This window comes from Papio anubis, chromosome 2 (assembly GCF_008728515.1).
Source record: "Papio anubis isolate 15944 chromosome 2, Panubis1.0, whole genome shotgun sequence".
Lineage (NCBI taxonomy): Eukaryota > Metazoa > Chordata > Mammalia > Primates > Cercopithecidae > Papio > Papio anubis.
This window is the reverse complement of record NC_044977.1, coordinates 21710887-21728265: the sequence shown is the minus strand read 5'-3', so window position 1 is coordinate 21728265 and position 17379 is coordinate 21710887. Positions and strand designations below refer to the sequence as shown.

The 17379-nt window shown below is 39.5% G+C and overlaps 1 protein-coding gene across 8 annotated transcripts in view; it reads right to left on the bottom strand.

Moving 5' to 3' along the window:
- Window positions 1-17379, bottom strand: part of NXPE3 (neurexophilin and PC-esterase domain family member 3) — a 43716-nt gene that overhangs the window by 2320 nt on the left and 24017 nt on the right. For 7 of the 8 annotated variants that reach the window (XM_009199368.3, XM_009199371.4, XM_021933995.2 and 4 more), the window contains 2 exons: window positions 13810-13883; window positions 3776-3982 (listed from right to left, as the gene is read on the bottom strand). In XM_009199368.3, coding sequence (XP_009197632.1) covers window positions 3776-3982; window positions 13810-13883 — 281 coding nt within the window. The remainder of the gene's footprint in view (window positions 1-3775; window positions 3983-13809; window positions 13884-17379) is intronic. The other variant, XM_009199379.3, reaches the window with a different exon arrangement.

Sequence of the window (17379 nt, the reverse complement as noted above, 5' to 3'; positions counted from 1 at the left end):
ATTGCTGGGTCGAATGGTAGTTCTGCTTTTAGCTCTTTGAGGAATCGCCATACTGCTTTCCACAATGGTCAAACTAATTTACACTTCCACCAACAGTGTGAAAGTGTTACCTTTGCTCTGCAACCTCACCAGGATCTGTTATTTTTTGGCTTTTTAATAATAGCCATTCTGATTGGTGTGAGAACCACAATTTCATTGTGGTTTTGATTTGCATTTCTCTCATGATCAGTGATATTGAGCTTTTTCTTCATATGTTTGTTGGCTGTACGTATGTCTTCTTTTGAGAAGTGACTATTTATGATCATTTAATTTATAAAAATCAACTTGGCATTTACATTTTATTCTCCTAACAGATAAATATTATTTCTTTCAAGACAAGGGCTTTAACTTCTGTTTTATGAGCACATATTAGTAACCAAATACTTCTTTTGGGAAATTCTGTCATTTGTAACAACACGGATGAAACTAGAGGACATTATGCTAAGTGAAATAAGCCACACACAGATGTCTTTGATGTGGAACTTCATGCAGTATTTGCCTTATACTGACTTATATGTGGATGTAAAAAAAGTTGAAGTAGAGAGTAGAATAGTGGTTACCAGAGGCTGTTAGTGGGGTAGGTGCAATGGGGAAATGTTAATCAAGGTCTCAGAAGGAAAATGTTTTAGAGATCTATTGCACAACATGGTAACCATAATAAATAATAATGTACCGTATATTTCAAAACTGCTAAGAGATTTTAAATGTTCTCACTATAAAAAAGTAAGTATGTGAGGTGATGGATATGTTAATTTACTTGATATAATAATTCCAGTATATATATATATATATCACATTGTACCCCATAAATATACTTATTTGCTGATTAAAAAAGAATGTTTTTAAAAATAAAATTAAAGCAAGTTCAAATGTAATTCTGAAAAGTGAAAACAAACACCTGTGGCCGGGCGCGGTGGCTCAAGCCTGTAATCCCAGCACTTTGGGAGGCCGAGACGGGTGGATCACGAGGTCAGGAGATCGAGACCATCCTGGCTAACACGGTGAAACCCCGTCTCTACTAAAAAATACAAAAAACTAGCCGGGCGAGGTGGCGGGCGCCTGTAGTCCCAGCTACTCGGGAGGCTGAGGCAGGAGAATGGCGTGAACCCGGGAGGCGGAGCTTGCAGTGAGCTCAGATCCGGCCATGGCACTCCAACCTGGTCGACAGAGCGAGACTCCGTCTCAAAAAAAAAAAAAAAAAAGAAAACAAACACCTGTTTATGCAATAAGCAAAAGAAAGAAGCAACCCTGTTTCTTTTGACTTTCAATTTTACCCTGTAGATGAAAAATCATGTTAATGTCCTATTGAAAAACTTCCATCTCTATCATGAGAATAACACAGATAGCATCGCTTTTCTCCCTCTAAGTTGTATTTCAAGGCCCAGTTGCCTGGAGACATTCTGAAGGTCCCAGGAATCAGTGGGACTCCTTGTTATTCCAAAAAACTCTGTATAATTCATCACTTAGTATGTGCATCCATGAGGAAAGAAGATGTGTCTCATATCCCTAAATATTCCCTTAAGTGCCTTAAGTAAATGTTGACAATCCAATTCAACTGATATTTCCTAAGCACCTACTTAGTGCCCACTGCTATAGGTGCTACAAGCCAGCAATGCTCAGATGGATAAGCTATAGTCCTTGCCCTCAGGAAGTTCACGGTCAATTTTGAAGAAGTAACATCAGAACAGAATTGTCCTACAGGATGGACAAGGTGGCTCATGCTTGTAATCCCAGTACTTTGGGAGGTCAAGGCAGGCAGATCACTTGAGGTCAGGAGTTTGAGACCAGCCTGGCCAACAAGGTAAAACCCCGTCTCCACCAAAAATACAAAAATTAGCCAGCCGTGGTGGCGGGTGCCTGTAATCTCGGCTACTTGGGAGGCTGAGGCAGGAGAATCACATGAACCTGGGAGGCAGAGGTCTTAGTGAGTAGAGATCACACCACTACACTCCAGACTGGGCAAGAGTGAGACTCCGTCTCAAAAAATATATATATATAGATAGATAGATAGATACATATATATATATATAAAATTGTCATATATTCTTCTTAAGGGTTAAAGTAGGTTTCACTTTTTTCTCCTTGCATTTCCAGGCTTCTCTTCTAGATTTTCCTACCAAACTACTACTTAGCATTCAGCCCCATTTTAACTGAACAAAAAGCTCAAGCTACCACTTTCTTTTGATTAAGATCAAGCACTGACACAAGGCTTTATTTTTATCGGTGAAGATATGTCTGTAAAGCATATGGTGGGAAGTGATCAAAATAGTCAGTGTGATCCTTGCTATCAAAGGAAATACCAAGCTACATCATTAGAATTTAAGAAGCAACTACAGACACCTAGAAAGGCCCCCGCTGGTCAGCATCACATCAAACCTTGTCTAGCATCATGCCATACAAAGTATTTCCCTTCTCCTAATGTATAACTTATACTTTATCAAACAAAGCTTAGTTATATCTGTTTCCATTTAAAAAACAAGCAAAACAAAAAGTGGAATTGACTTTACACTGTTGGGGACAATATCTACTTCCTCCTTTCCTTCTAAAAATTCAATTTAAAACTAAGTTGAGGCCAGGTGTGAGCCACCAGCACTTCGGGAGGTGGAGGCGGGCAGACTGCTTGAGCATGAGAATTCGAGACTAGCCTGAGCAACTCAGTGAGACCTCGTCTCTACAAAAAATACAAAAAATTAGTTGAGTGCAGTGGCTCACACCTGGGGTCCCAAATGCTTGGGAGGCTGAGGTGGGAGGATCACTTGAGCCCAGGAGGTTGAGGCTGCAGTGAGCCACGATCACACCATTGCACTCCAGTCTGAGTGAGAGAGGGAGACCTCGATCAATCAATCAATAAATAAAACTAAGTTGACCTAATAAATAAAGAGCTGATTAAAAAAACACAAACAACTCACAACAAACTATCAGGCTTTACTTTATTAAAAGCCTTGCCCACACACAGCCATTAAAAACAGTTCCCACAAAACCATTTATCAGCTCTCTAAATTGTAAGCAGGGTCTTTATTTCTGCTCCTTCAGGATCCCTCCTTCCTTACCTCATCCACACCCCTTCCAGAAAGAGAAGAATGCCCTTGTGAAGAAGGAGTGGGCCTCCAACCACTGGGGTTTGTTCTGAGTGTGGAGAATAGCCCCAGAGCCAAGCAGAGAAATCAAGAAGTTAAGAATGCTGGAACTTACCCAGGCTCCCTCAGGAGGAGCCAACTCCATTTCAGAGTCACACCAATGGTAGGCCCAATGGATGACACAGGGATGGCTTTGCTGCAAGGGTGCAATATGGACCACCACAGGTCTGGCTGCTTCCTTCTACTTAAAGCTACTATAAACTTGGAGCTGGATGAGACAGAACTAGGGGAGAAACAACTGGAAATGCCCACCTCTATTTACAACCCATAATATTAGAAGTGAAAGACACCTGTGAAGTGACATGGTCCAGCTGTCTCATGGAGAAATGAAGCCCTAAAAAGTAAATGACTTGTCCAAAGTCATACAGCTCATCAGTGCCATAAACTTCAATGAGAACCCAGTGCTTCCATGAGTACAACACAACACAGCTATTGATGAGAAACTGTCACACCTCTCTCCAGGGTACGAGTACCTCTTTAGTCCTACAGAGAAATAAATGTTTCCTCACCTGATAACCTTTCTTCAGGCACCTGAGTGAGCCTGCTGATTTCAAAGCCAATGTGGGAAAGGGTTATGAAACAAAAGGCAAAGTACCAACCTGGAACAAATGTTGTAAGGTATTCAAACCATTGCCTGATAGTTGAGTCACCAAATAAATGCACCACTTTTCTTTGTAAGCACTCTGTAATGTTGTCAGGGTCATTAAACTGACGCATCTTAAACTTTCTGGGCCTCCACTGGTCTTTATAATAATACCCAGAAGGAAAAGTTCCTAAGCCTTGAGATAGTTCTAGATTGTTAGTCTCTGTAAAGAAAAACGAAAAACAAATATTTTAATATTCTCATCCAACAATAGATGAAAAATGTCCCAAGAAACAATTATGCCCATGTATTTGTTAGCCTGATGGCATATGGGAAACATTTCCTGCTGTCAGATCTCAAATCCCAGACTTTTCTCCTCAGTAAAAAAAGGTTTTCTACAGCCATAAAAAAGAACGAGTTCATGTCCTTTGCAGGGACATGGATGAAGCTGCAAGTCATCATTCTCGGCAAACTAACACAGGAACAGAAAACCAAACAACTCATGTTCTCCCTCATAAGCAAGAGCTGAACAACAAGAACACATGGACACAAGGAGGTGAACATCACATACTGGGGCCTGTCGGGGGGTGGGGGGCAAGGGGAGGGAGAGCATTAGGACAAATACAAGGCTTAAAACCTAGATGATGGGTTGACAAGTGCAGCAAACCACATGTATACCTATGTAACAAATCTGCACATTCTGCACACGTATCCCAGAACTTAAAGTAAAATTAAAAAAAAAAAAAAAAGTTTTTCCTTTGTACAAAAATGGGAAGATCTGAAATGGGCATGAGCGTGTTGGTGGACAGAAAGGAAAGGAGGGACTTTCAGCATTCCCTCTACTTACATTTTTTTTGAGATGGAGTCTCACTCTTTTTGCCCAGGCTGGAGTGCAGTGGCACAATCTTGGCTCACTGCAACCTCCACCTCCTGGGTTCAAGCGATTCTCCTGCCTCAGCCTCCCAAGTAGCTGGGATTACAGGCATGCACTACTATGCCTGGCTAACTTTTGCTTTTTTTTTTTTTTTTAAGACAGAGTCTCACTCTGTCGCCAGGCTGAAGTGCAGTGGCGCAATCTCAGCTCACTGCAACCTCCACCTCCCGGGTTCAAGCAATTCTCCTGCCTCACCCTTCCAAGTAGCTGGGACTACAGGCATGCACCCAGCTAATTTTTGTATTTTTAGTAGAGACAGGGTTTCACCATGTTGGCCAGGATGGTCTTGAATTCTCTTGACCTCGTGATCCACCCGCCTCGGCCTCCCAAAGTGCTGGGATTACAGGCGTGAGCCACCGCACCCAGCCAATTTTTGCACTTTTAGTAGAGACAGGGTTTCACCATGTTGCCCAGGCTGATCTCGAACTCCTGATCTCAAGTGATCTGCCTGCCTCGACCTCCCAAAGTGCTAGGATTACAGGCGTGAGCCACCATGCCCAGCCTGATTACAAATGTTTTTATCAAAGCCAAATATAAAGGAAGACAAAACCCAAGAAAATGTGTGGACATAAGCATTTATCCAGCATTCTCCCAGAACAGAACAGTTTCTCACCCACATGCCTGCAAGGCAAGTAACAACTTAGACTAATATTTTACACATATGGAGTGGTATTCACTCACTGTTTTCATCCCATTAAAAGCAAAATTACAATTCATGAATCCTACCTTCAAATTTTATTTTTAATTCCAAAAAAAAATCACTTAATATGGAGAACAAACTAATGGCAGACAATCTAACGGATTATTCTCCATAATACAAAAGGTTCAGAAAGTCTTCATACATCATGAACAATGCTAAAAATACATCACCAGTGTGTACTCCTGGTTGTAACCTAGCTACACATGATAACACAAGCAAAAGAACACCTTTCAGAGGGAGAGTCAACATCCTTCTGCCCTAACACCTCCTGTAGAAAATGACACTGTGGAAACGACAAATGTTATATGCTTCAAAACAGATTGTAACGGCTAATATTTCTTGCAAGTTTACTCTGCATCAGACACTATTCTGAGCAAACATATTATCTCCTATTCTCACAGTAACTCTTTAGAGCAGCTACTATTGCTATCCCTGCCTTTCAGAACAGCTAAACAACTTGACCAGGGTCCCAGAGCTGAGCTAGTAAGCAGCAAAGTCAGCACCTGGCCCAAGCAGGTGAGCCCAAAGCCCACGATCTTAACCACTGTGTGCTAGGTTACTTCTCAAAAACAATGTTTATAGATGTTAGCCTTTCTTTTTTTTTTTTTCTTGAAGATATATATTTATTCATTTCTAACAATTATTCAAATCTACAATCTCCAAGAAACCACCAGTTTACATCATTTTCATACACAACCTTTATCATAATCCAGTCATTCTATAGTCACCTATTAAGCCACAATTTGGAATCTAAATGCTTACATAACTCAGAAATTTAATTGAGTCCCCTATTTGTAACTACTTTTAGTTTATTTGACTTGACATTATCTGTGTTACTCCAAATTATTTTGGTTTTTATCCCTCCAAAGAAGATGCTCTATTTGACAGAGTGCGTATCTAATCTTTTTTCTTCGGCATCTGCTAATTCTTTGCAGGTTCAGAGCCCAAGGAGAAAAGGAAACTGAACGCTGATTTTAAAAAGCTTTATTTGGCCACTTTGGGAGGCCGAGGAGGGTGGATCACGAGGTCAGGAGATCGAGACCATCCTGGCTAACATGGTGAAACTCCGTCTCTACCAAAAATATAAAAACTTAGCCAGGCATGGTGGCAGGCGCTTGTAGTCCCAGCAGCTCGGGAGGCTGAGGCAGGAGAATGGCGTGAACCAGGAGGCGGAGCTTGCAGTGAGCCAAGACCGTGCCACTGCACTCCAGCCTGGGCGACAGAGCAAGACTCCGTCTCAAAAAAAAAAAAAGAAAAGCTTTATTTGGCAAATGCGATTATCAAAGAAAAATGGGGGGGGGGTAAATATTTCCTTGGCTTGTTCAGAAATAATTTCTCAACACGTTATCAAGTGTAGCTTTACCATGTTACTGCACCTTGTGCAAAGCTCCCTCATTATATCAGTACATCGAGTGGCATAGCTAGAAAGCTCCAGAGACAATACCTAGGGCCCACAGAAAACATTTACTAGAATGAGAATTAAAAGTAATTTTGATGTTACCATTTTTTACCACTGTTAATTCAGCAGACTCCGTTATTCTGTGTCAAATATGCGTTATAAAGGAAAGTATACGTCACACAGGAAACAATTATCATTTCCATTCAAATGTCAATTATATTTACTACCAGAGCTAAGTCAAGGAAAGCAAATCAATGACTAAATCTGACATTAATTCTTTAAACATGCTGCATGTTACATGAGAAAAATCCTATTTTTTAAATGAAATGCACATACCTATGTTGCCCCCTAATGGTCAGTTGGGACAAAAACATTTCCTGACAATTTTAAGACGATTTTTAAGCAGTCTGTGGCTGTTTAAACGGTGTTTCTTGGAACTCAGAATGCATTTCATGTAAGATAGCTGAGATATGAAAGTCTCCTAAATAGATGATATAACCCCTAATTTACTATTCACATGGAATAAAAATAATGAAAACAAAAAAATAAAAATGAGCTATTATTCAACTTTCTGGTTATCCTGAAAATTGCTGGTGAAGAAAAAAGTTTAAACAGAGGTGGTTGTAAAAGCACATATGAAGACTTGGGCAAAACCAGAAGGGATATTTTTTATTATTTGAAAGTAACGTCCCTGTATCTCTAAAATGTCTTGGCTTCTCTTTAAAGCCCATGGTTTGCCTTTTCCTCAACAGGGTGTCATCCGTGTAATCCATTAGCCACAGGGAAGGCCAAAGATGGAACAAAACAAAGGATAAAAAGGCATAGAGAAATTTCCCTAAATAATCCAGAAAGAGCTGGACAAAAGGAACACAATGTGAATGGAGGTGGAGCGGGGCGGGGAGGGCCGCGGGGTGAGCACGTGCAGCAAACCTGTCCCTTCATTTTATGGTATGGAATTGTCTGCAGAATTAAGAACAGTAAAAGGCAGGGCAACGGGGAGTACACAGTTTATAAGGGGAAAAAAGACAAGACAGAAGAAATGGGATCAACCAATTCCCTGCACCAGAGATTGCCATGAGCATAGGAAGCTTGGGATAAGGTCAGTAGGGAGGGATAGGATGAGGCAGGATGAGGAATGGGGACAGTGTGTATTGAACTGGTTAGGAACACTCTGCCAAGCGCTGGGAATATGAGAAGGGTCCAGCTACACAGCAATTGTAATGGCTTGAGTTTGAGTTTACGCCTTGAATTCCCCCTATGAAACCCTGGAAATTTACTTTTCTGTCCTATATATTTTACTACCCTAAAACCTCTGCATTTTACAGAGGAAAGCTAAGAATGTTACATAGATAGAAATTCTATAAATTCATAGACTGTTGAATGGGACCTCAGAGAGTAGCTAGTCCAAGTATCCTTTTTTTTTTTTTTTTTTTGAGATGGAGTCTTGCTCTGTCACCCAGACTGGAGTGCAGTGGTGCGATCTCGGCTCACTGCAAGTTCCACCTCCTGGGTTCACACCATTCTTCTGCCTCAGCCTCCCAAGTAGCTGGGACTACAGGCACCCACCACCACACCCAGCTAATTTTTTGTATTTTTAGTAGAGATGGGGTTTCACCATGTTAGTCAGGATGGTCTCAATCTCCTGACCTCGTGATCCACCCGCCTCAGCCTCCCAAAATGCTGGGATTACAGGCGTGAGCCACCGCGCCTGGCCGTCCAAATATCTTTTAAAGATGAAGAAAGCAAGTAACAGAGTGACTTGACAAAGTTTCTCAGTGAGTAGAGAGGCAGGTAGTGGTAGATGTGGTACCATTTACAAAGACAAATACATTTCACTGATATATTGAGGAGGCTTCCTTCCCTCAAATGATTTTTATATGCAGAACATGGGCCCTTTGATTTCCAGGTTAACTAAATTAAAGACATTCTATATCAAATTCTTTTTTCCAGCAATTGGAAAGTAGTTGTTTTTAAAATAGCTTTGTCCCTTTGACATCTGCATCCAGTTAGTTAAATTTTAAAAAAATAAAATAGCTTTGTCACATTTGTTATAACATTTATCTGCCATTTTTTAGAAATCAATATCAGATGAGGTCTCATCCATAAAATGCCTAGTTTCACTTTTGCTGCATAACATGAAACACTATCATTGACTTCATGATCTGTATACTAGAAGGTTGATACATTTGACTACTGTAGACCGGGCACGGTGGCTCATACCTGTAATCCCCAACACTTTGGGAGGCCAAGGCAGGCGGATTACTTGAGGTCAAGAGTTCCAGACCAGCCTGGCCAACATGCAAAACGACATCTTTACTAAAAATACAAAAACTAGCCAGGCATGGTGGCATTGTGCCTGTAATCGTAGCTACTTGGGAAGCTGAGGCAGGAGAATTGCTTGAACCCGGGAGGCAGAGGTTTTAATGAGCCGAGATCACACTACTACACTCCAGCCTGCGTGACAGAGCGAGACACCTTCTCAAAAAAAAAAAAAAAAAGTAACTACTGCAGGCAAACCAAAGCATCAAGACATCATTGGCCATACCTCCTAAACATGGTTAAGGGTCAGTAGGGAAAATGCCAGATGAAGAGTCACAGGACCTAGTCTAAGTCTGTCTCCACATCTCCAACTCTGAGACTTCAGAAATCATTTAAACTTTCATCTTATTCCCTAACTACACCCTCAAAGTCTAGCCTAACAGAGAAGGAATCAAAATGATGACACAATAAGTGAAATCTCTGGATTCCGGTTACATCATCCATAAAATGGGTCAACTACTAGTAATTTTGAAGAGTTACTGTGAAAATTCAATACTGTAATAGTGTGAATAGTAAAGCGCATGCTAGAGTCCTGGAAACATCCTGTGTGTTCTAAACGTTCAATAACTTGGTCTAGATGGTAGTTATTTTATTAGTTTTCTATTGCTGTGTAACACATCACCACAAACTTACTGGCTTAAAAACAAGGGACATTTACTAACCCGCAGATCTGCAGGTCAGGAGTTTGAGACATAGCATAACTGTGTTCTCTCCTCGGTCTCACAGGCTGAAATCAGGATGTTATCAGGGCTGTGTTCTCTGAGAAGAGCCTTCAAAAAGGTCATTCAAGGCCAGGCGCGTGGCTCACACCTGTAATCCCAGCACTTTGGGAGGCCGAGGCGGGCAGATTGCTTGAGCTCAGGAGTTCGAGACCAGCCTGGCCAACATACTGAAACCCCATCTCTACTCAAAATAGAAAAATTAACCAGGAGTGGTGACACACACCTGTAATCCCAGGTACTTGGGAGGCTGAGGCACAAGAATCGCTTGAACACAGGAGGCGGAGATTTGCAGTGAGCCAGGACAGCACCACTGCACTCCAGCCTAGGCGACAGAGCGAGACTCTCTCTCAAAAACAAACAAAAAACAAACAAACAAAAACAGTTCATTGAAGTTACTGGCAAAACTCAGTTACTTGTGGTTTTAAGACCCATTTCCTTGATGGTTATCAGCCAGGAGATGCCCTCCAGCTCCTAGAAGTTGCCTATATTCCTAGCCATGTGGCCCCCTTCATCTTTAAAACCAGCAACAAATAATCTCCCTCACATGGAATCCTTCTTTCTTCAGGAAGAACATGGCCCCTGTTAAGGGCTTATCTGATCTAAGGTCAGGTCTACCTAGGATAATGTCACTCTCTTAAAGTCAACTTTGTCATATAACATAATCAAATCACAGGAATGATACACCATCATATTTACACGTCCCTCCCACACTTAAGAGGAAGGAGATTATGTAAGAGTATAGATCACTGGAAGTCCTCTTAGTATTCAACCTACCACAGCTACAAAGATAACACACAAATGTAAAATTTCATTGTTCTTATCTATACTGTTGCTATTAGATCGAGTCTTATCCTAAACTCTCAGTAAGTTCCCCCCAAAAATATAACCTCAAGTTGTTGATGAGATTAGAATCTGTCAAGGTTCCTGAGCCACTTAGCTGTGATAATCTGGGGACCACATTACAGGTACTAATGAAAACTCAGCAGTAATTCTGGCACTAGGAAAACCTGACATAAACCAGATGCTTGCCCTTAATAAGGTAGTCAACTAGAATTACAAACTGTTTTCCCTTGCTTTTGACTGGAATTATGACCACAAGTAGCAGTAGCACTGGCAATCTCAAGCAACCTAAATATGAATCTTAACAATAATTTTACCTTGTAAGAATATTAATTAGCTAATACATAAATACAATTTCATAGGGGAAAAAAACTTCAAAATATAGAATTCATAAGTGAAATAAAAGTACAAATACTATAAACCCCTTCTAAGGCTAAAGCAAAGAAAATACAACACAAGCCTCAAATACCTTGTGGTGCCAGAAAGGAAGTGCTCAAAACAAACAAAAGGATGAGAGCACACAGGGTGACAAAAGGGCATAAAGAAGCCAAACTGAAAGCGTTCTCAACTGCCAAAACTGGAACAATTTGAGCAAAAATAAAAGAAAATAAAATAATGATGGAATTGGATTGGATTATAACCCAAAGAATGAAATTATCATGAGTCTACACTGATATAAATACTTAAAATGAAGAAGAGACAACTCTTCTTTGCAGAATTCCAACTAATAAACGTTGAAAGATTGAGAGACATTAAAAGTCACAATTAGAATGCCACCAAAATCATTGCCACAGGCAAGATCTGATGAACCCTGATGAATGCTAAAATTAGTTGGTGAAAGTTTAAGCAGAAACAGAATGTTTGCATAGAATGAAGTAAAATAAGGAAAAATACGAGCCCTTTATTTAGGGTCTTTGAGTGCCCCCTGGTGGTCAATAGAGTGAAATTCAATGAAGTTCTGCCAAGCTGGGTTCCTTCTATATTCCATAAAGCAATTGCCCTTCTCTTTTCTTTCCAATTATATACCTGTTACAAGAAGATGGTTTTCCTATTAAAAACCAGGATATTCTGCTCCTACTAATTCATACTTTCTTCCTCTAAAAGTATATCAAAAGTTTCACTAATTACCAAATCTATCTTCCCTCTAACCAGAAGAGTAAATCATAAAACCATAGCCACTTCCTGGCTGATCCTCAAGACTTGTCAGGTACAGGTAAACTTTCCAAAGTTCCTCCCACTGACCATCCCTGGGACACCTAGGGACATCACAATAAGGGCAAGCCAGTCGAAGACTGTGAGAAAGAAGGACAGATCCAGCAGTGGGAGAGAGGGCCTCCTGAGGACGTCAGACATGGAGAGTGTTTAGAGCGCAGTACTACTGAAGGACACCATGTCTACTGATATCTTGACAATCTAAGCAATCTAAGGCCCAAACAGATAAAAGATAAATATTTCCATTATTGATGTCTCATATACAAAGCCTCTAAAATTAGTAATTCATTTGGTTCAAGTAAATCAAAAACAGCTCTTCGTCAGGAAAAGACTGGGAATTCTTGTGGCATACAATAGTAGAGACAAGGGATGTAAACTGGCAGTGCCCTGGCTGCATATGGGCCAAACAGATTTCATTTAGCCCATATAATATTTTCAAAGTCTTGAATTAGATGTCAATGTTCTAAAATCTGGAGATACCACATTTTAAAAATCAAAGTTTCTGGTTTCTCTTGGAAAAAACAAATCTATGGATCTGGCCATATAGGGTTTGTTTCTACATGGTAACAAAGGAGCAGAAACTGAAAAGAGGCTGCCCCTTGAGATGGTCCTTGCTTTTCAGTTCCTTCCCCACCACTCAAACAAGGCATATGGCTAATATCCACTCTGCTTGATCCACATGTATTAAACATTGAGCCCCTGAAGCAAAAGGGTTTGCAACATCTACAGAGTAGAGTACTATTAGTTAATATACTTTTAAACGCTAGAAGGACCTTGCCCGCCATCTGTATAAGCTTCATTAGTAACGTTCATCCCTTCTTTCTAAAAATCACGATAGCTAATTATATCTGTTCTGCAAAAACATAACATAAACATTTGCTGCTCTGAATTTTGTTCTTTTACTATTAATATTCTACACCAATAAATCAGAGTCACCCAAAAAGTTTGTTAAAACATGAACTGCTGGGCCCCACCAGCCAGGGTTTCTGTTTCAGTCGTCTGAGCTGGGACTTGAGAATCTGCAATTCTATCAGGTCTCTTGGTAATGCTGATGCCATGGATCCACAGATCACACTTTGAGAACAGCTGCTATTCTCCAACCCAGTGTTTTTTATTTTAAACATTTCCATTATAATTTTACCCATATGTCTCAAGTATCTCTAGAAAAGCAATGTCCTACACAACTTTTTGTGATGATGGATAAATTCTATATAAAACGCTGTCTACATATAGTTATTCGGCATGTGTGATTAAATAACTAGATTTTGAATTTTATTTAATCTTAATTAATTTAAATCTGAATCACTACATGTGACTAGTTGCTATCACATTGGACAACATTGTTCAAAGACTCAAAGAGCCAAACAGAAGAGGGCTGGCAAAAGAAGAAAATTTTTACATGAGCATAAATAGCAAAACTCGGCCATGCACATGTCTGTAATCCCAGCACTTTGGGAGGCCGAGGTGGGAGGATTGCTTGAGCTCAGGAGTTCAAGACCATCCTGGGCAACATGGCAAAAAATTGTCTCTGCAAAAAAAATACAAAAATCAGCCAGGTGTGGTGGTGTATGCCTGTAGTCCCAGCTACTTGAGAGGCTGAGGTGGGAGGATCACTTGAGCCCAGGAGGTCAAGGCTGCAGTGAGTCAAGATTGTGCCACTGCACTCCAGCCTAGGTAACAGAGTAAGATCCTGTCTCAAAAAAATAAAATAAAATAACAATAAATATCAAAACTCAGAATTATGCATATAAGATCTGATTTTTTTAATCAAACAGTACTTTTAATATTTTCAATTGTGCCCAGAAGTAACTATGGCATATAAGTTTTTGCAACATAAATGAAACAACAGAGCCTCAACCCACTTAGTAAGAAAAACAATAAATCATCAAGCTTATTCTTTTTTTTTTTTTTTTTTTTTTTTTACCTTTTATTCTTCTGGGAATCACAGTTACCCAATCAGGTCCACTGGAGTTGATTGGCATTTTGATATTGACACCACTTTAAGAGGAATAAAAAAGCACAAGCTCAGGTTCAGGAACATTTATTTTCAGATATATGTCTTTACTTGCAAATGATAAAATGACTAATTTCACAGAGCCTTATGATGATGAAACATACTTATGAATGTTAACCAACACAAATAATAAACTGGGTTTCTTATAATAAGCAGGTCATATGTATATAAAAACTGAAAAAAATTAAATTGATTCTTAAAATTTCACTCCACTGTATACTGCTAAGAGTGTAAACTCCAAAATGACCAATTCTGGTTTGAATGATGTACTCCCCTTGGACTCAGAGAATGGCTCACACTGACAAGAATGTCTACTTTGTCGTTATCTAGTTTTCAGGCTGCAAGTTCATACTGCATTAAGTCATATATCTGGTTCCTTAGGCCTTTTCCAGATCTCAGAGGAGTCCTACGTGGGACACTTGCCCCCAGATATTTACTTATGCAGTACTTTTTGCTCATCATCACCAGGACTCTCTAGTGTCTGTTCCCTTTACTAAAACATGTACTACTCGAGGGAGGCAGCAGGGGAAAAAAGTAAAATAAAATAAAACATATACTACTCGAAGACAAGGGTGATGCCTCATTCATCTTTGTATCCTAGCACAGGCCCTGGTCTAGAGTCCACACTCAGTAAATATTTTTGGAGGGCTGCATTAAAACGTGGGGGAGGGAAAGCACTGAACATTCAGGGCAACTATTCCAAAAACTGAGTCACAATAAAACTAGGCCTCATGTACTTAGACCAAAAACAAAAAAATAAAATGTTAACTCCCCAAACTCTTGATATGGGAATGTGCAGTCATTTTTTATTATTTCATCAATTTCAGAAAAAACTGTTTATTCAACAAATAATTCTTAAGCTTCTGAAGCCAGGTACTGTCCTAGAATCCAGGGCTACTACAGTAAGCAAAACACAGCATCTCCTTCTTCATGGAGCTGACACACAGGAGACAGACAAAAAACAAGTAATGAAGGAAGCATACAGGCCTGGCCACATTAGAGTATATAATTTCATAGCTTAAATAAAGTGATTTTTAAGACAGCACATATAAACTACTTTCATGAGTTTAGAGTTTTATGGTAAGAAAAAAATATACAATTTACTTGTCTATAGTTATAAGAATTATATAATTATTATTGTACAATAATTTTCTTGCAAAAACATAATTTCCTTTATAATTTTCCTGCCAAAATATTTAGCCTCAATCTAATCACATGGAAAGTGAAAACAATAAAGCAAATCCAAAGTAGACGGGGCGTGGTGGCTCATGCCTGTAATCCCAGCACTTTGGGAGGCCGAGATGGGCGGATCTCCTTAAAGCCAGGAGTTTGAGACCAGCCCAGCCAACACAGCAAAACTCCATCTCTACTAAAAATACAAAAATTAGCCAGGTATGGTGGTGCACGCCTAGTAGTCCCAGCTACTCCGGAGGGTGAGGCACAAGAATCACTTGATCCCAGGAAGTAAAGTGAGCCGAAGGTTACAGTGAGCTGAGATCACTGCATTGCACCCCAGCCTGGGTGACAGAGCGACACTCTGTCTCGAGAAGAAAAAAAAAAAAAGTAAAGGACATTCTACAAAACAGCAACATCAAAATTGCCAATGTCATACAAAACAAAATAGGCTAAAGAATTCTTTTAGATTAAAGAGATAACCAAACATACTGTGTAAGCATAGATTAAATTAGTTAAAATTTAAAAGATAGCTATAGAAGTCATTATTGGGACAACTGAAGAAACTTGAATATCTAATATGAACTGCATATTAAATAATAGTACTATAACAGTGATAAATGTCCCAAATGTGATCATTATGGTTACATGTTAGAGAAAGTCCATTTTCTTAGAAGAGGCATGTTTATGGAATGCAGAGCCATGATGTCTGCACCATACTCTCAGATGGTTCAGGGGAAAAAATTATACACAGACACATATAAACACAGAGAAAGAAAAGCAAAATGTGGCAAAACATTAATAATAGTGAATCTAAGTTAAAGGTATATGAGTTCATTGTTATTATTCCTGCAATGTTTCTAAAGATTCAGTATTTTTAATACAAAGTTAGAAAAAAGCAGCAATCATGCTAAAATAAAAGGGAAATGTTGTAGGTGATAAGCCCATTCTTTCAAAAGACCTTCCCTTATATTAATAGGATCTTTAAGGAAACCCCTGTTGTCCTTTCCAAAACTAACACTTTTATTCCCTTATAGATAAAGAACAAAGATGACATTCCTCTAATTGTTCAACTGTCATTTAGGGAACCAAATACCAAGGCTAAGATTCTTAATTCTTTCTGGTTTAAGTAAGGTTATGAGTTACCAAGGAAGAGAAGTAAAAAAGGTTATCAGTTCAACATATTTGGGCCATCAGCTCAAAACAGTACACCCAAAGATCCCCCAAAAAATCAATTTAAATCTTTTTCTTTTTCTTTTCAGATGGTCTTATGCAATATTTTAGAACCTAAAGAGAATAAAGGATGGAAAATGAAAACCAATTATAAGGACTCTGTCAAATGTTTGCTTTCCAAAAACTTACACCACCTCAAACATTGTTTTCTCAGCAAACGTCCAGGTAAATAGAATTCTGCAATTATTCTACAACACTGTACCATCAACCAGCCTCACCCAGGACATGCAAGTAAGGGCAGGGACAAACGCATTATTTTATCCTTGTGGGTTCATGGGTGTTTTTTGTTTTAATGGTAGAATTTACAGTCAGAAATACTTTTAAGTTTTACACTAAGTTAGCTCTCTAAACTTTCTCTATTTTCCACATGGAATTTGAGTCAATTACTATGCTTCTTCCTCTTTGCTAGACCACTAAGTAGACTGACAACATAACTCTATAGGGCAATTATAGTTACCAATCATTTACTATAGATTTCAAAACAATTATGACAGTGGAACTGGAATGTTCCCAACACAAAGATGATAAATGCTTCAGGCAATGGATACTCCAATTACCCTGATTTGATCACTACCTTTTATACGCTTGTATCAAAATATCATATCTACCTCAAAAATATGTACAACTAGTATGTATCCATACTAATTTAAAAATCTAAAAACACAACTCTAACGGAGCATGGGGGCTCACATCTGTAATTCCAGCCCTTTGGGAGGCCAAGGCAGAAGGACTACTTGAGCCCAGGCGTTCAAGACCAGCCTGGGCAACATAGTGAAACCACATTTCTACAAAACATACAAAAATTAGCTGGGTGTGGTGGCACACACCTGTAGTCTGACACGGGAGGTGGCGCACACTCGGGAGGCTGAGGTGGGAGAATCGCTCAAACCCCGGATGTCAAGGCTGCAGTGAGCTACAATCATGCCACCGCACTCCAGCCTGGGTGACAAAGTGAGACTCTGTTGCAAAACAAACCAACCAACCAACCCTCTAAAATAGGGTAACTGAGTAGTCTTCATACATAAGCAAAAAAGTACACAGAAATAAAATAATCTTCTAAGTCACTAATAAACA